At 40.9% G+C, this 27,247-nt stretch overlaps 1 protein-coding gene across 1 annotated transcript in view; it reads left to right on the plus strand.

Moving 5' to 3' along the window:
• LOC138053023 (dynein axonemal heavy chain 8-like) overlaps nt 1-27,247 on the plus strand; it is a 117,765-nt gene that overhangs the window by 67,658 nt on the left and 22,860 nt on the right. The window contains exons 66-89 of the mRNA XM_068899693.1: nt 1,095-1,407; nt 2,166-2,429; nt 3,065-3,282; nt 4,390-4,565; nt 6,642-6,770; nt 7,792-7,900; nt 8,269-8,448; nt 8,718-8,873; nt 9,064-9,101; nt 9,485-9,656; nt 10,404-10,549; nt 11,208-11,393; nt 11,875-11,986; nt 13,832-14,008; nt 14,921-15,057; nt 16,012-16,110; nt 16,209-16,344; nt 16,642-16,728; nt 17,680-17,865; nt 18,816-19,013; nt 19,692-19,805; nt 20,413-20,524; nt 20,990-21,120; nt 21,639-21,932. Of these exons, the coding sequence (XP_068755794.1) occupies nt 1,095-1,407; nt 2,166-2,429; nt 3,065-3,282; nt 4,390-4,565; nt 6,642-6,770; nt 7,792-7,900; nt 8,269-8,448; nt 8,718-8,873; nt 9,064-9,101; nt 9,485-9,656; nt 10,404-10,549; nt 11,208-11,393; nt 11,875-11,986; nt 13,832-14,008; nt 14,921-15,057; nt 16,012-16,110; nt 16,209-16,344; nt 16,642-16,728; nt 17,680-17,865; nt 18,816-19,013; nt 19,692-19,805; nt 20,413-20,524; nt 20,990-21,120; nt 21,639-21,932 (3,870 nt within the window). The remainder of the gene's footprint in view (nt 1-1,094; nt 1,408-2,165; nt 2,430-3,064; nt 3,283-4,389; nt 4,566-6,641; nt 6,771-7,791; nt 7,901-8,268; nt 8,449-8,717; nt 8,874-9,063; nt 9,102-9,484; nt 9,657-10,403; nt 10,550-11,207; nt 11,394-11,874; nt 11,987-13,831; nt 14,009-14,920; nt 15,058-16,011; nt 16,111-16,208; nt 16,345-16,641; nt 16,729-17,679; nt 17,866-18,815; nt 19,014-19,691; nt 19,806-20,412; nt 20,525-20,989; nt 21,121-21,638; nt 21,933-27,247) is intronic.

Raw genomic sequence — 27,247 nt, forward strand, 5'->3', positions numbered from 1 at the left:
TGTAGTCTCGTAAGGCAGTCACCATTTTCACCACGCTGTTCACTTGCCTTATCCATTTTCAAGGCCACTGTAATATTTTTTATAATAACAATGGCAGTTTTAACGAAATATCATTTATTTGAATACGTTTGTTTGTAACGGTGACATTTTCAACGAGAACATGTCTTGAACAATGATTTTTTATTTAACAGAACAAAAACAATTTTGCTATGATATGTGGACCACTTTACCGCTAACTAACACTGGTTCTGTAGGTAGCCAAACACACTCAACTGCAACCAATGCGATGAACGGAACAAATCAATGTCTTTGTCAGTATTTACGGTCAACCTATCTCACGCACGAGAATGGAATCTAATAGATGTTCGTTTTCTTTTCATTGTACCGCAACCCGTATCGAAGTCATTTGTTAAACCTATCACTCGCATAAGGTCCTCCGTTGCTGAGGGTTAACCAGAGTAAAATCTGTAACTGATACTCGAATTTCTCGTGCTTCATATTCCATCTTTAATAATTCTTATGTCATTAATTGTCGACACAGTACAGACAACACCGTTTATAATGCTGTCCTGAATTAGCCTCTTTTGGCTGGTCACGGGGAAAGATTGCGTGACGAGCCAAAAGAAGGCCTGCTTAGGGAGCTAGTACTGAGTCAACATTATTTTCAAGGTGTAACCAGAGTTACCGTGGATACCCATTCAACAACCCCCGCATTCCCACGTTAATGCCTCCAGGCGTCTTGCTTATTTTTAGAACGGCTTCTTCTATTTCGCGTCTACCACGGGAAATCCCTCGCGTGGCTACCTGGGTTTCTGGAGCAATCAGAAGGGTTTTAGTCATCAGAATCAATCTGATTGGGCATTATTTGGCGGGACATGTATTCCAAACTTAGATGATACCTTATTCCGATTGGCCAAAGGAAATGACACTTCGGGTTGTAGACCTCTGCCAGGGTTTTTTTTTTGGGTGGGTGGGGGGGGGGGGGGGGGGTTTGTTTATTTTGGGCTATTTGCTAGTACCCCGAAAAAACTGCGTCAATAGTAGAGTCTTCCCGAGGCCTTGCAAATAAACCTGTTATTACCATTTAACCCAAGGTCAAGCATTGGATGCACAAGGTGGATCGTTCCCTGTGTGAAAGACTCCGAGCTTTTCAAAGCCCTCCCCCCATGGCAGGCATGGTTATGGTGATGGTGATGGTGTTACTAGGGAGACCTGAGTTTGCTCCCGGGATAGGCGGAGCGGGGTCATCCCTCCCTACCCCCACCAGACACGATCGTAAAGGAGAGAGCTCATCGCTTGGAACTGGGTCTGATGAGGCATCTCGTGCGAGTTCAGCGACAGTCTTGAAGAAGAGAGGAACTACCAAAGATGCCCATCAGAAAGGTGGCGCGCAAACCCAGCTGCTCGGTATGAACTGTCATAATGCATTCCACCTCCATACTCTACATCTGTCGCGTATTATAGTACTTCTTTAAGAATAATTGGCAAGAGGCTATCAAGTCGTCGTTTCTTGGTGACTCGATGATCAGAAACGATTATCCGAGTCAGTGAAGTCCTCAAAAGCAGTCGTTGTGGTCAAGGACAGGCGTTTAGGCAACCTGAGAGCAAGTTGTCGTCAGAGTTAAACCCGGCCCTACTTTTCGAAAGGTGTAATGTTTTTGCTCGGAATGGTTAAAAACGTGAAACGTCAATCACTGTCATCTTAAACAGTCCTTCTTAGGACAACACTCACTCGGAAGGTCGTAGTTCACTTTATGATATGACCCCGGGTTTCAAACCAGTTACGATTTTACAACTCATGTGATGCTAAAATCCAAGGTTCTAAGGTGCTTACCATTATGAAGAACTTAAACGAGATTATAATCGTGCGAATCTAAAGGCCCAGTAATACGGGCAACATTTTTTGAGCAACTTGTCGCGCGACAATATTGCGTTGCAAGTTGAGAAGGTTTGTTGCGTGTATTGCCACCTTCTTTGCGGAACAAATTTGCAACATGAAGATTTGTTGCGCGAGGAGGTGGTAATACGCGCAACAAACCATCTTAATTTGCAATGCAACATTGTTGCGCGACAAGTTCCACGGAAAATGTTGCCCGTATTACTGGGCCTTAAACGAGATTACAGACGTTGGAACTGAGATTATTGCTACCTTTATCGCTTTCTAGGCGTCAATGCTGAAGGAAAAGTTGATCGTCCAACTTGGAAAGTGATTCAGCAAACTATGAACGACTCACAAAAGTTTGTAGACTCATTGCATAATGTGCCCTGGAAAGATGGCCTTCCTGACGACATCCTGAAAGGTGTCCAATCCTTCTTAGCCGCATCTACCGGAGGCGATGTCAATGATGGTGACCTGGGTACTGCTAGTCCGGGTGCTAGTGCCAGTATGTACCAGACCTCTCTTGGGGGTCGAACTTCCGTTGCTACAGGTAGTGTCTGTCTTTGTGCATGCATGCGGCCTTGCTTTCCCTTTACGATGAGAAAATAAATGAAGCAGTATTAAAATGTCAAATCTTTTAATCAGACCAAACTATGGGTAGGAGGAAATCATAGTATCCAAACACAAGAAACGCAGACGCTTTGATCACGGCGCTTTACTCTGCTTCCTGCCTGTCACGTGGCCTCCGAATAAGTGATATCAGAGATATGTCCAGAAATGCGAGTAATAAAATGCACGCAGATTTCAGTAAGCGTCACGAAGTGTCCCTTTGATCTTCTTAACCCATGTCTTGGAATACGTACAATAAACGCCGCAAAGTTCCGTCAAATTTCTGCTCCTCATGTAAGGATAAAGAGCCGCATATTTCAGGCAAGAAACAGAGTAAGTCCCTGCTAAAAGTCACGGCTTTCTCTTTTGTTTTTCCGAAAGATTAACATTCGTGCTTGTAGCCGAGGGAAAAAGGCAGTCGGATGGCTGTCATAAAACCATTAAAACTCCCATATTATAGGTTATCTCTCTCCGTTTTTATTCATTTCTCGGTAACTTTGGCCTAGAGACAAAAGCTAAGCAAACGGCAACATTCAGCCTGGTGTTTAAGAAAGCCTCTCTATTATCCACATACAGATCGTCGGCCTCAGGGCATCACCATTACAGCTGCTAAATATTCATCTGAGGATGCAGCGGTATTGGTTGAATACACAGTAGCGCTTGTAGAGTACACTCGCCTGTATAAACCTTACAGAAAAGCCAACGATTATTTACAAGAGCTATTGAGGGAACAAGAGGATGGTGTATTGGCAACTGAGGTAGAAGAAAAAGTGGAATTTCAAGAGAAGGAAAAGGTAATGACACATCACCCCAGGCGTGAGATATCGCCGCACGATCATCGCTGACTTGTGTTCTCCTGTGACAGAAGTATATCACGATTGTTTTAAAACAATATATTGCGTTTTGCTTGGACTGTCAACTGGCCCACCCAGTTGTTCAAAAGGTGGATAACGCTATCAACTGAATGAATCAGTATCCATAGACCGAATGCAATTTTACACGTGTTAACGAGGCTAGTCAGGCTAATTAACACAAAGACAAAAGAATAATTTGTTGACGGCCATTTTTGCATTCGGTCAATTGGATAGCGCAATAGCTTATTTCCGAGTTGCTGCATGCCTCAGTTTCAAAGCGAGTCCTGGTGCGCAACCATTCATATGAAAATGAGTTGCGTATTCTTATGCAAATCAAACTCATTTCCCTCACAATAGTTGAGCGCCAAGACTCACTTCAAAACCGAGACAAACAGCAACTCGGAAATGGCCCATTGGTTTCGCAATGACTTATCCACTGGATATTGATTTATTCGGCGAATAGCGCTATCCATCTTTTCAACAATTGGGGCCTGGTCCAGTTGTGACCTGTTATAGGCTTAGTTTCGATAGGTTAGTATCGGATTAGTGTAGTTGGTAGAACCGCTCTGTCGGTCCGCAAGCAAGCGTCTGAATTTTAGCTCTCCAAACAAACTAAGGCGGTCAGTAAACAAGGGGCTCAGATCTTGTCATTTGGCAGTAAAGGACTTGAAGGCGTTGGCGCCGTAGAATAGTAGTGTTCCAATTTACGAAAACTATGTTCTGGATCTCCTTATACTAATTAAACGAAGCTGAAACTATCTTTCAAGCAAATTAGGTTTTGTCAGAAGAAGAAGACACTTTAACTGAATTTATTCTCTTTGCGAAGACTAATTTACTATTTAGTTTTTCATTTCTCAACAAAGCAGCCCCGTGGCTTCGGAAGAATTCCCGTGAATTATGAGCAATTGAAAGCCAGATCACCCAACTTATGCACATCGTGGTAATTTCTATGATCTTCGGGAGGTACAATCGCGATTCCGTGGTCTCTAATTTTACTCCTTTGTGATTATAAAGAAATGATGGTTTAATCATTATTCTGATGTTAAGGTGCCCACACCAGAACCCGAAGCTGATCTTACGGAGGCTGATTTGCCAGGCCTACAAGAAGATGTCAGCAAACTGCAGCGGGAATATGATGATGCAGTAGTAGTCAAACATAATCTGAAGAACGATGTAGAATCTTGCACTGAGAGATTAAAAGCTGCAACTGGATTATTGCAAAGGTATTTTAAAAAGTCATTGCTTGCTGCAACAACGATGAACTTTCTTTCCTCACGAACAACTTGAAAGATGATGAGTTACAATCTGCTGCACGTTGGCGTGAAAGGCTTAAATTAAGTAATTTTGTTCGAGTATTTGAAGAAAAGAGGCCAAGCTAACCATCCGGTTTCCTTGGGTTTTTTTTTTTTCTGCTTGTGAGAACAGTCCATTACCCGAAACGTCAAAGTCCTTCCTCAACCCTCTGCTATGGCGTTTGCCGGATGACATTATGGTGGCTCCCTGGAGTATTTGCGAATATACCCTCACTACAAAGCACGAGTTACAAAAGAAACCTAGTTAATCTCTCTTAAAGTGTTTCCTGCAGTGTATTTTTTTTAATTCTCTGTCACATTATGGAAATGATATTTCCTGACATTTTTAAGTGGTTAAAAGTCAAGGACGTTCAGACGGTTTTTCCAATATTCTGTATTTGTTATTTTTGTAAATATATTCGATTAGCTCTGACAGATTTTAACAAAATAGGGTATTTGATAGGAACTGTATGTGGTTAGAACTGAGCCAACTTTCAACAAATTTTAACGAAGGGAACGCGAGAAAATTAGCAGTTAATTTTACAGATTTGGTCACGTTAACGTCACAAAAATAAGAGAAACACGCGCGATTCAGGCTTCACACGCTATACTTATGTCCAGCTTGCGCGCGGTTCTAAAACTCTAGGGAGTCTCCTTAAGCTAGTGAGCGCACTCTTTGTTTTCTTGATTCACGTGGGGGTGGCACGCGAAACTACATGCGTGTTAACTCGCGATTGTTCACCGGCTAAGTAATCAGACCTTTTTCACTCTCGTTTTTCCTCTGTTTTGTCTCTTTAAAGTGCCCTTAACCCTTCAACTTTTTTTTTGGGGTAGATTTTGACATCTTTCAAGAACTTATTTTCGAAAAAATTTTCAAAAATATTGAATCCGGGCTCTTTTTTCGAGCGCTGAAAGTGGAGGTGGTCTTGACTATTTTTTCACCTATCGTTCGCATTAGTCCCCCACTCGGCCAAAGTATCGAGCGTGACGTAAGAAAAGGACATCGGGCAAGCTTGAGTTGTTGGGATGTGTGAAGATTAGCGGAGAACACAGAGAAAATGGTTGAAAAGTGCGTGGTTTATGGATGCAGCAACTCTAACAATAAACAGAAAGGAATCGGCATGCATAAGATTCCTTCTGATAGCGATCCGAGGGCTGAAGTCCGCTGGTTTTGTCTGCTAGCCGCTTCTTAAGAACTTCTTCTTGCTTGTTTTTTTCTTCTTATTGTTGTCTATAATTTTTGAGCCATTCTTCATCAGTGACAGGCTCGTCCATATAGGCTTGCAATTCGCTGTCTGATTCTTTGTCGGCAGTCGAACTTTCTCATAGAAGTTCTTGGTTTTCTCGTTGCTCCGTCTCTGTTTCTTGAAAATACATGCATTCCGAATCGTCCGAAAGATACTCTTCCGTATTTGATTCGGAAAACTCTTTGGAAGACGACATATTTTCAGACCAATTGTAAGTTTCACAAATAATCTTCGAACTCGCACTCGTCATGTTATGGAATGGTGGCCTTTTCTTACGTCACAGCTAAAAACAGTGTTAGATATCAGACGCTTCTCATTGGCTGGTTCCTAACGAGTCCACGAGAGAATAATTTGTCCAGCGGGGCTTATAGCGCGCAGAAAATTACAAATTTCGCTAACTTCAAGCGCTCGTAAAAAAATAAGGATTCAATATTTGTGAAAATTTTTTTCGAAACTGAGTTCTTGAAAGATGTCAAGATCTACCCCCAAAAACTAAGTTGAAGGTTTAGGGGCACTTTAATGTGACCATCAAGAGGTGGTAAACAATTAATCGAGACTTTCCATGAGTTTCAAAGTCATAGGAGGTATTCTAAATTTCACGGTCACCGTCCCTGGCTTAATGAAAGCACCATTATCGTTTTCGTCGAAGTCATCGTTACTTAGGCTTTCTATTGAGCTCGTGTTCGACGGCAAGATGAGCGGCCTGTAGCATGGTCATGTTGTGTTCGTTTCACTGATCAGTTAGTTAAATCTCTTGCAGCCTGAAATACATGGAGAGAGAATGGAAAGCTTATGTGGAGGAGTACAACTCATCAGAGATACTGCTGGCCAATTGTATCGCTGCCGCAGCTTTTTTGACTTACTGTGGAGCAATGGGAGTGGACAGAAGGTTTGTTTGTTTGTTTATACTCTTTGACACGATTAAGATATCAAGACGAAATTTGTGGGTATAATTCTTAACATTAGACCGATTCGGTCAACTCAATGGCCTTTGCATGATAATTTAGCACTCATATTCAAATGAAATGGTAATACCTAGAACAAAACGTTTATTCTCCAAGGGTTTGAATTGGGTACAACATTGAGTAAGCCGAATTCGTCTATGGTTAGGTAGAGTTTTCAGTAACTTATTGGGCAGATCACTTGGTTCTTTAAGTGTACGGCTTATAACTTTTTTTTTCCGGTGGCGAGTAGGCATGCTCTTCCAAAAATCATGTTAAAATTAATTAAGGTGCAAGGATGGCACAGTCAGTTAGTGCGCGGCCTTGGTACAAGAGGTCCTGAGTTCGATTCCCGGATCTCGTATCCTTGTTTCGACTTCTTTCCTTTCCGTGTAGCTAATTAGCTTTAAATACCCGTAAACCGGAGCACTGATGGAGAGGGGGGAGTAAAATGAGCGCACCGTCGACCTCAGGTTTGTCAGTTGAATTACTGTTACGAGTTATCGACGTTAAATATGGTTACTCTACTTTGAGGTCGTGATGTTTCCTGAAAAAACAAACTTCGTGGAAGATTACAAATCTGTTTGTTTTTCATGCGAAACTGCTCTCAAGATTAAAACCTGTCTTGTGTTTTTGTAGAAGCAATGAATGTGAGTACTAGAAGAACCTGAGAAATTAAAGTGGGTGCATTATGCAACCCCTGCTGTGCATTAGCATCAATAAAACTTCTAAGTGCAAATGGATCATTCATTCATTCATTTCGTGTATTTTATTTGAATGCATAAAGAAATACACGACCCGCGCGTAGCAAAGCTATTCGAGGCGGGTTGTATAACATTCTCTCTACCGGCAATTAATAACTAGAAGTACTAAGAACTTTGCTAGAGTGCTATTTCATCCCGCCATCGGTCTCTTCACTAACCGCTGACTCATCAAACACTAGATGACTCAGTTTTTTTTTATTTTTAGGAAACGAATGGGCAAGTTTTTCATGGAAGTGTGCAGAGAAAGTGGGTTGAAAGTGCAGCATCAGCATCTGTTTGATCGTTTGACGCTTCCAGAGTTCCTTAAGGGAAAGGTTTGTTTCCTTGCATTCTTTTAATTCTCCGGAAGGTCCTGTTACAGAAATATTTGATCTGGAAGAGCTATCGCGGGATTCAGTTGAGTATTGTAAACCAAACTTGAACAACGTAATTATTTCGTCCAATCGCAACAGACGTACACCACCACGTGAGCGAAACATAACGCCAGGATGCGAACAAGACAAAGTTGGCTTTCTTTTTATCCTTGATCAGCTAAGAACGAGGCGCGAGATTTGTGATTGTGTGATCACCAAGAGTAGTTTTAAAAAACCAGTTGAAAACCTCTTTTTTGCAAGTTTAATGTTAATGTTCGTGTTGCTGGTGGTTTAAAAGCGTAAATTGTGTTTGGTTGTTGACAAAACAGGTCACGTTGAAGATATGGGAGAACTTGCAGCTTCCTACAGACCCAATCTCCATGGATACCATGTGTATCTTCTCTCAAGAAGAGTCTTCAGATTCCTGGGCATTGCTGTGTGATCCGCAAAGAATTGCTATCACCTGGGTGCTGACTATGCTCGGTCACTCAACTTTGGTCAAGTACAAGGTAAACTGATCCATTTTTTATTTGTAAGTTTTTGTATTGAAAACGAATGATCAGCAAGCTTAATACATGCGGCATCGACATGAAGTATTGTGTTACTTCTTTGAAAGGTCATGCATGTGGGAAATGGAAATGAGCAGCAGTTGATTAATAGTCGTATTTTTCATTGCGCTCAAGTCGAGTATCTACCGACCGATTGGTCAATCGATTGATTGACTGCTTGATTGCTTGACTGATGTATCAATTGGTTGATGTTTTCAAACCTTTAACAGGAATTGCGAGGACACTTGGAGACGTGTTTGATGGAGGGCACGACACTGGTGGTGACAGACGTTGACGTGAATGAACTGGAAAATGACAGGAGATTCAACTGTATTCTCAGGAGCCGCTACAGATTTCTTACATCCAAGGCTCCTTTCAAACTCTCGGTGAGTTTTCAGTGAGTGATTGAACTCGGGCTTGGCCTTTTTGCTTATTTCTGCTTTAAGTCACATTTTACACGAAGATGAAATCCTTTTTGGATCAAGGAAATGTTTGCTCTAATAGTACCCCTGTCTAGGTCATTGTCCCATTATCAGGCCTAACGTGGACTTTAATAACATTTTAACTTCCTTCCAGGTTGGTGAACATGAAATCGAATGTCAACCCGGGTTCAGGCAAGTGGAAGTTAATATGTCCCAAAACAGTCAATAAACTCTATTTGTAGTCTCTTCTCCGTTTATCAAGACCTCTTGGTCTGAATGGAATCGCGTTCATTACGAGTTGAAGTTTGCGCTCCTGCCTTAAAGCTAGTAGTAACATTTCATGTTAAAAAATTCGAAGTAAAGAAGAAAGAAGAAGACTATGAATTAAGAGGATGAAAGATGAAAATGAAAAGACAAAGAAAGAACACGAATTAACGACTCTGTGTTCCTTAAAAATACATAGTACGATTCATAAAATTACTGTAAGGGTTAATATCTTTGTTAAAAGCAAGACTGTTCGCAGCCTTGCTTTTGCTTTTGTTGTTGTTCAAGCCAAATATTGTCTGTTTTCCTAGGTTGGTTATGGCTACAACATTTTCCTGTCAGGCTGTCCCAGCAAGCATCGCAGCATATGTAAATGTGGTTGAGTTTAGTCAGTCACGTGACGGTCTCGAGGAGATGTTCCTGGATCGGTTCTTGCGACTTGAGAAACCCCGGATGCAGGATACTCGGACACAAGTGGTGGATGTAAGTTGAGGAAAATAAAATGAAAAACAACTTTAATCTAAGATGTCCATGGTACTTACATTTGTTCATTAGGATACACACATTCATTTTGACACATTTTATAACCCTTGCATCCCGAGAAGCTTTTACTTTCAGTGCAATTCCGAATCAATCCATCGGAGTCAACTCGTTCGCCTCAATATAAGTATACCACAGTAACTTTCTTTTAAGTAGCTCTTGTCTTACAACGATTATTAGTCACACGCGCCCTTTGACGACTTTTTTTCATTTTTCGAAACTAAATATGGGTGGATGTCAATCAAATGTTTCCATGGCAATGGTCTTGTTTACTTGACGGCAGTGGAATTTGTCATGCAAACATTTGATCGACATCCGCCTTAATTTAGTTTCGAAAAATTAAAAAAAGTCGTTGAGGGGTGGGTCTGACTGATAACTGCTGTAATTATGTCACTCGAACAGTCATTCTAAGGTTCGTTTTTAAACGGTATCGTTTTTGCAGATTGAACAACAGAGGGGTATAGTATCGCGTTTAAGGCATAAAGCTAACATGAAGTTGAAATTTGCTTTTTTGGCTCGTTTCTTGCCTGTTTGCTACGCATAGTCGAGCACCTTCGAAGGAGGGAAATTTTCCGAACCCCCTTGGCTAAATAGTGAAACCTTCCCAGTATTCATTATTTGAGTGGTGTACAAATCCTTAGGTAAAATTTTGATGAAAAGTTGACGTTTTTGTACCGTTGTTTTCCTCAGGAAATGGTGACGCTGATAGAAGGACTGCGAGAAGCAGAAGAGAACATCTTAGAAAGCTTAGGAAGTGGACACCGTTTGCTCTACAACTTAGCAGCCACCAAGAAACTTGCTTCGATCAAGAAACAGCACGAGGAAATCGTTGAAGGGTAGGAACTCACGTTCTCAGTACTTCTAGTTTAAAAGGCACATTGGTCACTAGTACAAACTGAGTTTCATAACGTTTTGTCGATATCGACTGTTTGCTCCCTGCCAGGGTTATTTCTTACATGACGCCTTCTTTCTATAATATGCGAACATGCACGTCATAAGTTAGATCCTAATCTAAAACCTATCTAAGAAGTTTATGATCTGCAACTTAATTGATTTCTGTGCTGTTTGATTTAAGTTTTAATTTACTGATCTTTTGATCCATGTTTCTGCAAACGCTTTCCCACAACCTCTTTGTTTTCGTAAGCCTATTTCTCTACTTCTCCGAGATAGATTATTATTTAGTGATGACATGTTTCTCCAACGGTTTGAATTTGACGAAAGTATGGTATCGTCCTCAGAGATATCCAAAGTTGAGTTACAAACGCGGAGAGGACAAACAGAAGGAAAACCATCGGTCCGAGAATAGGCCCTTGGAGATAATTTTTTTTACGACCTGTTTTGATGTTGATTGACATCATTTGGGATAACTTGGTTGAGAATACTGAGCGCGAAAAAAAAGGGAACCAGTTAAATGTGTAAAAATTTGAGGTCAACTGTTGACACTTCTAGCTATGCTCTTTTAATTTGTAAGTTTTTTTTTATTTTTACCCTTAGCCAAACTCGCGCTCGTGGCATTGAGAACTCTATTCTTCAATCACGTGAGGGTTACCGACCAATCGCACGCAGAGCGGCGGTCATGTTTGATGTAGCAAGAATTATGGCAGAGATTAACCCTGCTTACCAGACCTCTCTCGCTCAATTTTTGACTGTGTTTGATGCTGCTATAAAGCACTCGGAAAGGTAATTATGATTCTGTTCAGCTCGTTACAGTCGATTGATTTTCTTTTGTATCACTGCGCTTGATTGTTGCCTTTAAAATCTCGTGCAACAGTCTCGGCCAATCAGATTTCGAGTAAAAATCATTTGCGGCCTTTATGCATGCGTTTTCCCTCACCTAGCGCAAACTGCGTGCATTTGCTTTGCGCTATGAAGTGGTTATTAGATTACCTGTGTGGACGAAAGTAGGGAGCCCATGCACGCGACATTTTTGAGCCACGCACGTTAACTGGAAGTAAACATTTCGCATGTCAGGACAGTACTCTCTCCCAGATTTCTATACTAATCGCCTCTGATAGTGAAAAGATATTTAACATTATGATGTATCTGTTTCGCTCGGTTTTGCCATGTTGCTGAGGGTTCTCTCTATTCATACACTGTATCTCGTGGGAGAGGTTTCTATTTTGATTAAAATAACTTCATTACTTTATCTCTTCTTGTTTAGGTCTGCTGTCAAAGCAGTGGTGGAAAGGTTAACTCAGAGTTCATTCTACACGACAGCACGAGCTTTGTTTGAGCGAGACAGACTTCCGTTTGCTCTGCTCTGTGCACTGGAGGTAAGATACTTTAAAGCGATACTACCGGCGTAGGTGTGTAGTGAAATGGAAAGACTTTTAATGTTCTGTATTCATAAACTATTTCTTGCAGGTGACTTTTTATCGCTGTTACTCTCACTTGTTTGAAAAAATCATGATGCATCGTTCACCGTTCATTTTGTTTTTGATGTCGGAGTGCGCAATTTTCTCTCAAGTTTGGCGGTTTTTGTACCATGTGATCCCCAGCTGCAAAGGGCCCATTGCAGCATAATCATATGCACGCCAGTTATATAGAGAACGCATGTTTTATGAGTCAAATGAGTCAATGAGTCATGAGTCATTAGTCAATGGACTCACAGTCAATATAGCAATAATTTGTTGATTAAGCCTAAGCCCTCGTTTCAGTGATTAGGCCTAAGCACTCTCTGAAATTTTAGCTTTTATTTTATGGTTTAATTAACTGCACTAACTCGGTGACTCATTGACTCATTGACTCATGACTCATTGACTCATTGACTCATAAATACTTGACATTCAGTTATATATCACACCACGAAGTTTCCCTTTCAGTCTAAACGTATTTACACCATCAAAGGCCTGGGGATTGAGTGGGAGGGCCTGTAGCTTTCCAGGCACAGTCTGTGATTGGTCAACGAAACAATAGATGATACAACAGAAGCAATGCACCTATTGTAGCCCTGATAACAGAAGTAGCCGCAGGTCAAAAGGACCAATGAAAATAGCAGCCTTAAATGGCTACAGGATTACTCGATAGAGTTAGGATTACTTTAAATACCCTCCATAGACTAGGGTTCCGGAGTACTTTGTGACGTAAGTAACACGTGAGTAAAGAAGAGTTGAGGTACTCTTTGTGGCACCAAACAAACAGGCTTACATCTATGATGGTGACTCGGAGGTTTTCGAAAAAAAAATCCCAGTGTTCCTTTGCAGGAGTCGAGCCTGCGACGTTTCGATTTCTAGATCGTATGCTCTACCACAGTGTTGTTAGAGACTTGTAGGAGCTAGGTCATTCCACTGTACTGCTAGTACTGAAATTGCCGAAAGATTTGCATTCTCGCAAGAGTGAATTAGATAAGAGTGTTGATCTATCACTTTGCGCTCTTGCCCCAGCACATTCACAAATGGATTTATTTTTAGATACACTTAGCGCGCGAAACAAACAAAGGGCCGCCAATTTTAACCAATCAGAAAAAGCCATGTCACGCGTGACTGCTTCCTCATGTTTTTTTTTTTTTAGGGACATGACAACTGGTTTTCGCGGGAACGGGTATTCTAAAAATAGACTTATTTGTGACTGTGCTGGGCATCCCACCCAGGCCATAACACATCTGATTCACTCTTTATTCTCGCAACTGCAGTGATGGAGATGGTAAATATTAAAGAGAACTTCCACTTAACAAGAAAATAACTTTAAACCTCAAAACATGTTTACAAGCAAAATTGCTCCAACTTTTTTTATAAGAGAAAGGTTTGTATCTAAAATAAATGAAAGTCGAAAACGCTTGTTTCGGTTTTCAAATTTTGCGTGTGCCGCCATCTTGAATAATTGTGACGTTTGGTGATTGCTCTATTGTTTCAAAACAAAAACTCTTTGTGTGAGAACAACAAGGGCAGCCGGAACACGTCACAATTATCCAAGATGGAGGCGCCCGGGAAATTTGAAAGTGAAAATAAGTGATTGTAAAGTTTTTTTTTTGGAGAAAACTGTCGAGCTTATTTCATTGCAACCATAATTTTGTTAGGTTTAAAATCTTTCATAAGTTGGAGTGGAGGTTCCCTTTAAACTAAAATCTCATTATCACCCAGCCGCAGACTTACCCAGAACTGTCATGGGTCCGTTTGTAGGTTGAAGATTCAAATGGTCGTGTGGGTCCTGGTGACCGTGAGTTTTTGATTCACCCTACTTTTGGTGCAGCAGTCAAGACCGCTCTCCAACCCAGTGTTGTATCAGAGGCTCCATCCCGCACTCTCGCGAAGAAGCCTTTTGATTGGCTTTTGGACGAACAATTCTCTAATTTACAGGTTGGTTCCTTTTTCATTTTGTGTTGCTGTTTCCGTAACGAAACAACGAAACTTTACTTTTAAACGTCCAAGCGAATTTGCCATGTCACCAGGAAACCATGACTAGGAGCGTGCAACTGGAACGGCGTTTTTACAGACCGAGTTATTTTTAGATTAATTTTGCCGCGAAACCAGTCCTTTCTAGCTAATCACAAATCTTTTACCAGAAATGGCTACCCATGGGATTGAAAATGGTCATTTGTGCAAGCCAAGTCTTATTTAAGAACTCGTCCAAAAATAGCCTAATGTATGAAAATGTCCGGCGTTACATAGACCTAGTATTGAAGTTACCCTTGGGGAGGGAGCGTAATTCAGCCTCCAGCCACCCTACAAGTCTCAATCTCCCTTAAATCGCATGTTTAAAAAGTGCTAAAAATGACGAGGTAGACCTACTTCTGTGCTATCTACGCTTGGGAGGTCATTCTGGCGTATTGGGTTGTCTACCATTCAAACCTACCAAATTTGGTATTTGAGCGTAAATCCTTGGTGAGAAAAAGTAGGCTGACCTCGCTGGATTATTCTCTTAGCCCATGGAAAGTAAGCTTGAGTTTCCTTTGTCAGTTTGGTCATAGTTAATAGAGGGGACTGGTTTGGAAGCTCGGCAAACATCAAAGGAGCAAACAAAGATGCCAAGATTAAGGTGGAAAGGTCCACGACCGTGCACAATCTTTTGTTTTGCGCTCATACACTTTGCATGAATTACGTAACCAACACGTTTCTGTTGGTTAGTTCCTCAGTACGGAGTAAACAACTATTGTATTTTGTGCACGGTCAAGGCCAAAAAAGAGAACAAAAACTTACAACAAAGAAATTTGTCGGGTTTCATAACCATTCCCCTCTATTAACTATGGTTTGATTCTTTGTTGTTTGTAGATGTTGGCGCATCATTTCGAGTGGTTTCAGGACGCATTTGATAAGATGTCCAAAGATGGACGCGAAACGCAGTGGCGACAAATCACTGAACACGAGAAACCTGAAATGGTTGCACTTCCTGACGGGCTGGATGACAAGTATGTTACGATCCTACATCTGGCATGCATGCTTCACCTATGCTTATCACATTTTTGCGTCAACGTCATTTGCTTCAATGAAAGAAATGTATAATTCAATTGCGGGTTCTAGACGAAAGATTGATGTGATCCTCGCTCTTAACTGGAGAATCTGAGCAATTGTCTCTTATAGACACTTGAAAACTTCAGGCGGCTTCAAGTGCCTATAAGAGATATTTACTTTATGTATTGTTGAGTGTGAGGACCACATCAATCTTTCCTTTGCTTCGCTGCCGTGTATCAAAGGCGTTGACTAGTTGGACAGGTGCGCAGCTTTCGGAGCACTGGTCTCCCACTCAATTGGCTGTGAGTTTAACCTCTGTTTCGACTTTTCTATAACGCCGTGTATCCACGGCTTATAACGATCTCAGTAAAGAGAAAGTAAAGGATGCCCCTTAGCCTACCATTGACACTGGTATCAAAACTGACAACCGTCGTTAAATGAAACATTTCCTAGAAGTTTTGTATCTATCGATAGTGACCCGGGCATGCTCTGCTTCTTAGCTTTAGGCATCTCGTGAAAGCTGGAAAATTAAAAACTTTAGGCAGGCTACGTGAGTCTTGTAAACGACTAGGATTACATGGGGAAAAAAATGTTTACACCACGTTCCAAATACCGCATAATCTTTCTCATAAAAGGGGTAAAACTCAAAACGTAACATTGCTGTATCAGTTTGAATGACAATGAGTGAATGGCTCTTCTTTTATGTGACTACTATGTAACCACTCACTGCCATGCAAACTGGTGAAGGTTGAGCGATTCAACCGAATTATTCTTCATTGAGTATTTTTTTTTTTTGTATGTTTAATTACATTCTTAGGTTTTAACCCTTGTTTTAGAGAAGACCGGTTTATTAGTTTACCAGGCTTGAAATTCACCACACCATTATCACTCGACCTGTTTTTCCTTTTCAGATATACGTTAGTTCAGCGTTTCATGGTAATTCGATCCATTCGAGGGGATCGCCTGATGCAAGCGGCTATCTGTTTTGTTACATCTGTTCTTGGAAGGAAGTAAGAAACTTGAAAATTAAATTTCGATAAGCATTGGTCAGTACTTTGCCTGATTCTTTATCTGTTAACATTCTTTTCGTGTTTTCTGTAATTGACAGGTACACTTCAGAAATGCCGCTGGATCTGCCATTCGCATTCCGTCAGAGCGAAAGCCGTTCGCCCATTGTGCTGCTATACACGCAAGAAGCCAACATGGTGGAAAAGCTGGTTATTGAGGGAGCTCAAAAGAAGCAGGTTTGAATTATAAAGAGTATTCAATTTGACCTCGTCATGTTGGAGGAGAAAAAAGATTCTCCCGTAGGATTGTCATGCTCCTGCAAGGTTATTTATTATATAGGCAAACTGGTCCGAGATGAAAAGGAGAATTCTGATTGGTTCTCTGAGCAGTCCGAATTTTGCAATACGGCCGTCTTATCACGTGAGTGCAATCAAAGAATTGGAGTAAACATGCGTAACATTCCAGCGCGAATCCCGCCGCTAGGGTCTTCGATCTTGTTTGGTGATGCGTTGTTTTTGTATTATTGTTGACAGGTGGAACTTCATGTTCTTGCTTTAGCAAATGTTCGTATTGGTGAGGAGCGTGTAGCGAGGAAGATGATTCACAGAGCCATGGTGCAGGTACTGTACCAGCCGAATGGCTTGTGAAAATTAATTTATTCATTCATAAATGCTTACGGAGCCTAAATTATTCAAAACAGTCATAACATCCCTATCCTTTATTAATGTTTATTCGCGGATATTGCGTTGCGTTTATAGCGTTGTCATTGGCTCACTCAATCTCAGTTATCAGCTTGCAAACCCTATGACCTTGTATGGAAACTGATCGTGCCAGTCGTTTTGTAAACCTGAAACAATTCAATATACGCACCCCGTTAGCTATTTACCATCTCATATCCAACGAGCTTATGGAAAAATTTAACAAATCGAAAGTGGTTCAGCGTTGTCTGTACTTTTATCGACAACGATATTCGTCATCATAGTGGTCAAAATGTTGTGGGTGTGTCCACAACAAGATTTGTTTTTTACCACAATATTCAACGCCAAAGAAAGTTTTTATTTCACAGCGTGACCAAAAAGTCATGACACGAAGAAAGAGCAAGCGTTGTCTATAACTTTCTCGCAATATGATTGGTTTATTTCCCAAAATGGGCGTTCCTGATTGGCTATTACATTGCGTGACAAAATGACGCGAGCATGACGCGTACAGCGTTGTCAAGACTCTTATCGACAACTGCAAATTAGCCAATCAGATTGCGAGATTACAAGCAATTGTGGTAAAATATTAAATATCCTTGTTTAGCATTATTGCGTTGAATTATTTGTTCATTTTGGTATTTAGCTTGTATAGTTCAATATTGCGTATTCGCATCAGTTTGCGCATTCTCATATTTCAAATTTGGTATGCTTTCTTTTTACATTCTACGTGCGTGTGTATGTGTGACTATTTTATTGTCCTTTTTTTTCAATTTCCTCTAGTCTAGTCTAGTCATTAAATGAGCTGTCGTTGTTACGTCTAAACTATGAGGGAAGACCTGACTTATGGCCACATTATTCGTCTTTATTTTGCAGGGCCACTGGGTTCTTTTGCACAACGCTCATAACGCCCCTCGTTTGCTGGCAGCTCTGGACTCCTTCATGCAGGAAACCAAGGCAGTAGATAGTGAATTTAGACTGTGGGTGTCAGTTCAGCCTCATCCAGATATACCTTCATCACTTCTGCAGTCTGCTGTTAAGATTGTAGCCGATTCACCCAAGGTACGTTTCTCCTTACATAATGGATTCCAGTAATAGCTTTCAAGTCTTCTGTGATTTCCCCTTCAATTTATCCGTGTTCATCGATTTTGAAAATAAATTGAACAGCACAAGAGTCAGTTTGTTGGGAAAGATATAGACCTTTGACGTAAATCGCGGCCCAAGAAAGAATTCTTTTGTTTTATTGTTAATAAGCCTTTCTAGCCTCGCTACTATGGAAAGAATTCAAGCGAATATATATAAATAAAAAAAAGCCTTTTCTTCTTATTAAAATTAATACAAAATATTAATTAATCGGCCTCCATTTATGGAATCTTTAACCGCTCACTTTTACAACCATGCTTCCATGGAAGAGAGAAGCGAGACCCAAAAAAAAAGAACTTGATCATAGTTAAAAGTTGAAATAAACCCAACAAATTGAACTGTTCCCAACTGTGTAGTCTGCTTTGCAGCCGTTTATTGGATGTCACGCAACGCTCCCCCCAAAGAACCGTTGCGTGACATCCAAAAAACGGCCGCGAAGGAGACTACCAACTGTGTGGCTTCATAGCTCAGTTGGTAGAGCATAGACCTCTTTCATAATGGCGGCCAAATAAGATATTCTTTTGTTTCAATGCTAATAAGCCTCTCTAGCCTCGCTACGACGAGCAAATCTCAAAACAACATTTGTTTCAAAACGAGGGCAGTAGTTCTAATTAACAAATACAAAAGAATGTAAAGGTGGTCGCTGTTTATGAACATGGACAACTTGCACCGGTTTCGCAGAGGTCATGGGTTCAATTCACGTTAGAATCGCCTGTAGGTATCCACAAGGCACACTTGCTTAAACTATCAGCCAGATATGTGCTAGAATCACGTCTACATTTCGTTTTGAAAGTTTTATAGCCCGTTCGTGCTCCCTCTGGCCTAAAACTTTTGATCAGTTTTTGTAATTCTGTGCCGTTCTATTTAAGAATGCAAAGGACAGTTTACAGCGTTCTCTTCAGTGGGTGGATAGTGATCTGCTGCGAGTTAGTTCCCGTCAAGAGTGGCCTGCACTGCTTCACAACCTGTGTATGTTACACAGTTTGGTCAGGTTACGGTCAAGATATGGATTGGCAGGCTGGAATAAGACACTGGACCTCAGGCATGTGGGGACCGCGGAGCTTTGGGTCAGTGCAGTGACTCGATTTGCTGTAAAGTTTTCTCTTGACAATCTCTTTCGCGTTAAAGTCGGCAGAGGATATGAGTCGTTATTAAATTCTCATTCTTTGTTAACGCATTTCTTGTGCTCTGGGCCCGGTTGTTCAAAAGCCGATTAACTTACTCCAGGATTAGCGTTAATTTTTGTTTCATGTTTTCAACTTTTTGGTGAAAGTTTCTTTTGCTTATTTAAGATTTACGTCTTCTAATGTAAAGTTCTGCCGAATATCAGCGTTGAACAGCATTTGGGAGTAGACACAAAAACTCATTGGTTAATTTTTAATCTGGGATTAGCGTTACAGTTTTGAGTACAAGTTTATGCAACAGAAATGACATGAAAAACTCGCTAGATGATATTTTGTCGAAGTATAAAATTTAGCGGGCTGTACAGCGGGCCGTACTGTAGGTGCGCTACCTCTCAATGGTAGATTGAAAATTTGCGACCAACTTTGTGAGGAAATCGTTATTTTTTCTTGCATGTAACTTTCGTGTCGTTGGTAAAGTGATAATTCTTTTAGCTTTTTTAAATTGGCACCGTTGAGAGCTTAATAGGTCAGATTAAGCCGAAGGCCTGACAACGAGACTCACAGAAGACGATGTGAATAACTAACCTGATTACTGAATGTTGTTGCCTTATTTTGCCACAGCAAGCATTGGACCTGGCTGTGCGAGAATTCCTGGAAAATTCAGACGTAAGCTCTCTGCCTGCTGGTTCGGCCAAGAGTATTCAGTGGAATGGCCTGCGTTATATGTTAACAGAGGTATTTTTACCGCAAAAATGTCATTTCATTTCCTCAAAAGACTCTTTTGTTCCTTAAAAATATTGGTTCACTTGAACAAAAGAAATCATTAACATGAACAGAAAGGTATATAGCTATCATGTCAAACAAATGTAGTGCCTCTTTGGCAAAGTGGTCAAATTTTGAAAAGACATAGTCTTTGTTCGTTTGTCAGCATCGTGTGGTTTACTGTACCGAACGATTGTTGTAACTAGGTGTTAGCAAAATGGTAAATGTTTAAGAGTATTTGTAGGTAAAAATAAATAAATAAATAAATAAATAAATAAAATAGAGGTGAACAAAAATTGGGAGTCTTTCTTCTCCAACGTGATCAAATTTTGAAAAGTCATAGTCTTTGTTCGTTTGTCAGCATCGTGTGGTTACCGTACGGAACGATTGTTGTAACTAGGTGTTAGCAAAATGGTAAATTTTTAAGAAAATTTGTAGGTAAAAATAAATAAATAAATAAATAAATAAATAAAATAGAGGTGAACAAAAAAAGGGAGTCTTTCTTCTCCAATGTGACGCCGAGACCACAAAGTGATCTCTCAGTCTGTAATTGTCTCTTTACTTGTGTTGTGGATAATAGGTGATATACGGTAGGAGTATGAGCGACGAATTTGACCGCCAGGGCCTAAGTGCTATGGTTGATTATTGGATAAGTCCAGCTGCAGTCAAACGAGAATTTGAAGCAACAAGGAGTAAGTATTATAGATCGATTTCCAAGTGTAAGCACTATCACACCAAAGCTACTTGACTTTTTACTAGATTTATCACGAGAATCTAGTTGATTTTGACGTGAAAGAAATGTATATATTTGAAGTTCAGGCTATAGGCGAAAGAGAGAAATGATCCTTCACTTATCTGGACAATTTAAGCAATTGTCTCTTCTATAAAGCATTCACTAGAACAAGTAAACCACAAACTTACCTGCTTCCTAAAGATGTTACCGTATAGCTCAGTTCATAAAGCATCGCTACCAAGTTCACGTCACGGGTCACGGGTTCAAATCCCGTCGATGCTTTGAAGTTTGTCCCGGCTTGTTTGATAATATAATTGCTTTGAATTTTCTGGGGTAAAGGATAAGTCCTTCATTTTTTTCCGAAATCATCATTTCATATATTCTTATTCAGTCTCAAATCATCCGAATCTTTTTTCTCTTGCAGTTAAGTACAAGCTCCCTTCAGCCTTGTTTAGCAGTCATGTAAGAATAAACAACTTATGGTCGGCCTTGGAAGGATTTCCTGGAGAAGGACTTGAAATACCTGAAGCATGCGGCCTCCATCCCTCCCCTGAGGTAAGTAGAAAGTGGGTGCCAAAGTTGGCCTTTTTACACTCTGCCAAAGATTGGTTAACATGCCGTAATGAAGATCTACTAAAAGTTGAATATCAACCAAGAGTTTTCAATGGGAAATTTTCCATTGAAAATGCAATCGGCTTTGTGCCTGGGTAATATTACTATAAAATTCAGCTTGAAAGAGAGGTTCTGAGGACAAAGACAAAGGAAAGTGGATGATATGCAAATATTTTTCACATTCGTTCCAATGTGATTCTATTTTTTTTGTCCTCACTGTCTCACTATCAAGCTGAACATTTGATATTTCGAAAAAGGCCTATTAGCAGATCTTGCCTAATTTAGAGGCAATGGAAATCTTCTTTGTCTTTATCCTTTTAGCTTTGAAAGATTCTCTTAACATTCAAACTGAGATTGCCAGTTGCAACGATTTAATGATTGATTGATTGATTGATTGATTGATTATCAAACAGTGACAAAAGTCGCGTTTCAAGTAATCTTAACACCTGGTGTGTGTTTAGACTCAATTGGCAGATGATCAGTACGTTTTCACCCGTTTGAACTACCTTCTTGATCGCATGGCTTCATCAGACACGCTCACACACGCTGTTCTGGAGCCCTCTACACTTATGCCATCCTCGGGAGTCATACAGCAGAGCTCAGCGGTACATACTGTTGGAGCAGGCTCAATCAGTGTTTCCGAGGCTGGGGTCTTCGCTAGTGCCAGTCTTGTATCTTTACGCAATCGAAAAGAAGTCGATCTCAATGAAGTGTGCACAGCGATGCTGGCGAAGATTCCGAAAGTGTGGTCGAAGGTTTGTGATTCCATTCTAACTTCTTGAAAGACCTATTTAGTCTTCCGTCCTTTTCTCTCTCCAGGATAAATGCCAATTGTTTTGTATCATAAAATTTGAGGTAGCGTGTTTTTTCCCTCTTGTCATTGCGCCTTCGTCTCTTTGTTAAATCGACGTGGCTGTTTCTAGCTTTGGATCACTCTATGGAACTTAATAACGTGATTGTTTGTTAAACAACTTTTAAATAAGCGCGCGTTAGATATGAGATGGAAAATAGCCATTCTCAATTCCAACATTTAGTTAATTTCTGAACATTTAGATGGTCTATTTTGCTAGCCGCGCATATTTTCCAGCCTGAAGGCACTTGTAGCGCAATCATACAGTTTACGAACTGATAACCGAGGTTTACTGAGTCAATCTGGCCATAGTTCGCTAACCGTTAGTTAAGGACGGTGCCTACTATTGTTACTGCGCATACGTTCTGCGCATCTCGAGATACTCGGATTTCCTATCGGTGATGCTTACTAATACAGGGATATTTTTGTGCGGTTTAAAACTATCCGGAGAAAGTACATCTTAGTAGGTGCTCTTGGTATCCAAAACGAAAATTGGGGGTAACCATGCATTTTTGAGAGGTAATTAAGCTTCAATTTGAGAAGAACGTCATACATTGCTTGTATTTTAGAGCTTTTTACAAATATTATTCATCAATTATCTTTGAAAAATGCGTGGTTACCTCCAATTTTCTTTTTGGATTTCAATAACACTTGTTAAGATCTCCATTTCCTGCATAATCACACATTGGGGAAAAAATTTCTTTAATTAGTAGGCACCGTCCTTAAGAGGTATGAAAACCTACTGGTTTCCATGATTTAACGCTGGTTAGCGCTAACCATGCTTCCAGCAACCGGGCCAGGACGTTAGTAACGTTAGTGTCTGAGGTTGAAAATTTAACAAGTAATTAATGTTGTGGGACGTTTGAACGATATTAGGGAGCTTAACCAACGACCACGGCTACGGCAACAAGAACGTCATCTCAAAATATAAATTCACGTTATGGTAATCACTTCGACAAGGGTGTGGTAGTTCATCAAAAATGACACTGGTGAGAACGGCGCTTAATGTCGGTGAGAAAATGAAAATTTATCCTCGAGTGCTGACGTTCTTCATAAAATCTCAAACTTGAAATTGGCTATTTCAAGTTGTTGTTTTGCAGACGACGGCACGTGCATGGAGTGCAAAGCTATTGTTTTTGCCCACTGAATATGTACATTTGTAACGTTCTCGTTGCCGTCGCCGTCGCCGTTGGCGTTTCTTAAGCTCCCCATTTGCAGATTTCCGCTGCACCAAATCATTTAGTTTCTTGACCGTCGTGATCATGATAAGAGGATGATGAGGGTCGTTTGATCCAAAATAGGGAGCTTACGAAACGAGGACGACGACGGCTACGAGGACTTCATTTAAAATACGAGTTCGCGTTATTCGTATCACTACGAAACTATTTCATGTCGTTTCGCGTTAAAAATGTGTAGTAACTATCGAGGAATTAAACTTTTATGAGTGGGTTGGAAACGTAGAGAGAGAACTGAAAATTCATCGTCTTGTGCTAACGTCCATCGCAGGACCTTGAATTTGGTCATTTCACGTCGTCATTTAGGAGATGACGGCAAAGAAATGTACCAAAATGTAAAACGCACGTGCAGAGCCATTGTTTTTGCTCACTAAACCTATTATTTTGTAGCGTCGTCGCTGCCGTTGGCGTCGTCGTTTCGTAAGCTCCCTAATATGAAAGATAACACGCTTTCTGCGTATTTGTGCTAGTACTTTTCGACTTATCTTGTGTTCCTTTTTTTTTCAATCTTATTTTACAGGAGAGTGTTTACGGAACGTATGAAAAAAGGCAGGGGGCGCAACTCCTTTCAATCTGTTTCGTCGTAGCCGAAATGGAGTGCATGCACAGACTATTGGCAGCTGTACGGGAAACATTATTGGTAAGTGAATAGACCTTTTTACCAACTCGGCGGCCATTTTGATTTCTATTGTTTCGAATAGCTATTATGGGATGCCCAGGGTGCAAATACATATTAATTTGCCCCCTGAGCGTCCCATAATGTCTTTTGAAACAATAGAAATCAAAATGGCCGCCGTATCTGCAAAAAGCGGGTCTATTAGTCTACAAAGTCTGTTACCTAACCTCGAAGTGGGGTCTATTCTTGGTTTTTACCAGCCTTCTCAGCGGCTATGTTAAACAAAACAAAAGAAGATGTTTGTATAAGTAAAAATTCTTATCCCTGACGATTAGCTGGCCTCTATTCTTGCTTTTTTAACAGCGTGCTCATCAACAAAACAAAAGAAACGTTTGTATAAGAAATGAATTAATTTCCCGGAAGATTAGCTGGGGCAATACCCTGCAAGCAGAGCCTTTCTTAACTCGAACGAGAAATAAGGAGGTCTACAGTCTTTATTGACCATGCGCAAGCCGTCGCTTGGAGAAAGTTTCAAACCCATGCCAAGTCTCGAATCGCACCCCTAGACACCATATTGATTTGGCTCGATTTTGACCTTCGCCGTTGGCAAAAATATGATGCGTGCGCTGCCTAAACCGGTTTAGAGAGGCTATTCTCACAGGGCGCTGGGGCACCAAACAGGGAAAGGAGTTAAGACGAAGCTGTAACAACGGCCGTTCATGATTAGTTAAAAAACAATAGACTGTTTATACAACGGAAACAGAGGAGCTTATCCTTGACGCAATTGAGCTGCATCCTAGACTAGACCCGGTCCAAAGAAATCCGAGCTTTGTAATGATCTGTGTAGTATCTGCATCAACATGGTCGCACCTTGCATACATTCCATGTGGTGCATTTTGACATTAGCGTTGCCGAGGAGTGGAACCCGAGTCTAGACCTCCTTGTCTGTACTGCTTCAGTGTCCCAAGTTCTTCCCACAGTCCTGCTCCTTCATATACGAACTTATTTTCCAAGTAACGATGACATGATATATGAAATGGATCATATATGAACTGCGGATATGAAATCAAGTGAAGCTATGATCCTCACAGTTATGAAGGTAATTTTTGCAATTGCGTAAAGAAGCCTGAAAAATTCAGGACTTCAAGGGGTTTGAACCCGTGAAACTAGCTTCACTTCATTTCGTATCCGCAGTTCATATATGATCCATTTCATATATCATTTCATCGTTGATTCATTCCTCACGGGAGCATTAGAACCCACAAATGACCACAGCCAACGTCACTGGCTTCATAAGCTCAGTTGGTAAGAGCGTCGCACCGCTATCGCGAGGTCACGGGTTCAACCCCGTGAAGTCCCTGAATTTTTCAGGCTTCTTTACGCAATTGCAAAATTTGTTCATACCTGCGAGGATCATAGCTTCACTTGATTATTTTCAAGTAGTTTGGTGCTGACTTTCGTTTTTCTCACAAAACGCAGGCAATAAAAGCGGCGACTGAAGAAAATCTATGCGGCGACCGTGTCAGTGAGGAGCTGTTAGATGCAGCTGATGATCTGTATCACTTGCGAATCCCCGGCAAGTGGAGTAAGTTAGGCGGTGATTCCTCACCTCCGCCCACCTGGAGTTTAGCAGCGTGGTTCTCTGACCTCGGAATCGGTTCTCGCATATTGACAGGATTATTGTTCAGGTAAAGTGAGATGCCCGCTTTTTGTGATCGTTAAGATGAGGAAAACTCGCTGCTGGTATTTTAAGCTCGTGGAACCTAGTGTAGAACGTACGTATATACCTCTGATTGGATGAAGTTAAGAAACTTTATTCGCTCGTACATTTTGTTTCCCCAATGTAGATCGTTGGGCAAGCCTTGAGAGGATCATTTCTTTCAATTTTGGTCATATTTATGCTCCTACACACTCTTTTTTAATGAACAACGCTGAGAGTCAATATCCTGAGTATCGTCCGTGTGATTTATACCAGGAAAAAAAGATGTACGAGCGAGTAATACATTAATAGGGAGTTTAAAGCACGCGACGTTTTTGAGCCACGCGACGGCAACCGGATAGTGAGGCTGTTCTTGCCTCTTTTAACTTGCCTTGTTCACTGATAACTACCTTATATTGCTAAGTATCTTCCCTCCAATTAGAGATTAGGAGGTTAAAAAATCTGGAAAACGCTACTGTCCAGGCCATGCGAAATGTTCATTTCCGTTTACCGTCCGCGACTCAAAAACGTCGCTGTGCTTAAACTCCTTAATGCCTATTAGAACTCAAGAAGGCTACAGTTTATCGAACGGTCCGAGAGCGCTATCCTGCCTCAGAAATGCAACTACGCCCATCGGTCTTGTACAAATGATCGTTGAATTGGCATTGGAATACCGAATACAAATGCGGCGGTCGAACTCAGAGGATCCATATGTAAACCTAGACCTCATCTCTCTCTGCTCGGGCAGGTTGCAACTACATATCATTAGGGAGCTTAAGCAACGACAACGGCAACGGCAAACGAGAACGTCATCTCAAAATATAAATTTGTGTTGTTTTATAAAATCGCTTCGTGACTATTTCAACGTTTTTAATATGACAGGGTGTGGTATTTCGTCAAAGCTGACACCAGTCGGGAACGCCACTCCATTTAGGAGCATAAAATGAAAATTTATCCTCAGGTGCTGACGTGTCGTCAGAAAACCAAAAACTGGCTATTTCACGTTGTTGTTTTGCTGACGACGGCAACGAAAGGGCCAAAAATGAAAAAACGGGCACGTGCAGGGCGTGCAAATCTATTGTTTTTACCCACTAAATATGCAAATTCCTGACGTTCTCGTTTGCCGTCGCCGTTGTCGTTGCTTAAGCGCCCTATTGTCGTTCAGAAGAGCGCAGCTAATCCTTATTTTGTATCAAAGTTTTATACTGTCAATCCTAGTCAGGTTAGTTGATTCACGTGTGAAGTCCTTTTGGTAGGCTAGAGCTCTCCGCTCCTTCTACAATTGCAAGATTCAACTACTGAATGGAAAATGGGGAACATTTGAAGATTTATCAGAACCATCTCTCTTGGCAAATAAAATATGAAAGGAGTCGCCTGCTTTACTGATCATGATTGTGCATTTTTTGTTGTTCTTTTTGTCCAGGGTCGTGATAAAGTTCCAGCGTATTGGCTTGGAGCCTTCTTCAACCCACGGAGGTTTTTGTCCATAATCAAACAGGTACTTGGAAATCGCAGCCTGAACTATTTAATTAACAGGAATTAAGACGTTATACTGTCGTACAGTATTGTATTGTTCTTAAATCTCCCCCACTCACCGTCCCCCCTTCCAGGCAACACACATTTTAGTTTGTCAATAAAACGAAAATGACGGCGCAATAGGCTTTAGTAAT

This window comes from Montipora capricornis, chromosome 6, assembly GCF_036669925.1.
Source record: "Montipora capricornis isolate CH-2021 chromosome 6, ASM3666992v2, whole genome shotgun sequence".
NCBI lineage: Eukaryota > Metazoa > Cnidaria > Anthozoa > Scleractinia > Acroporidae > Montipora > Montipora capricornis.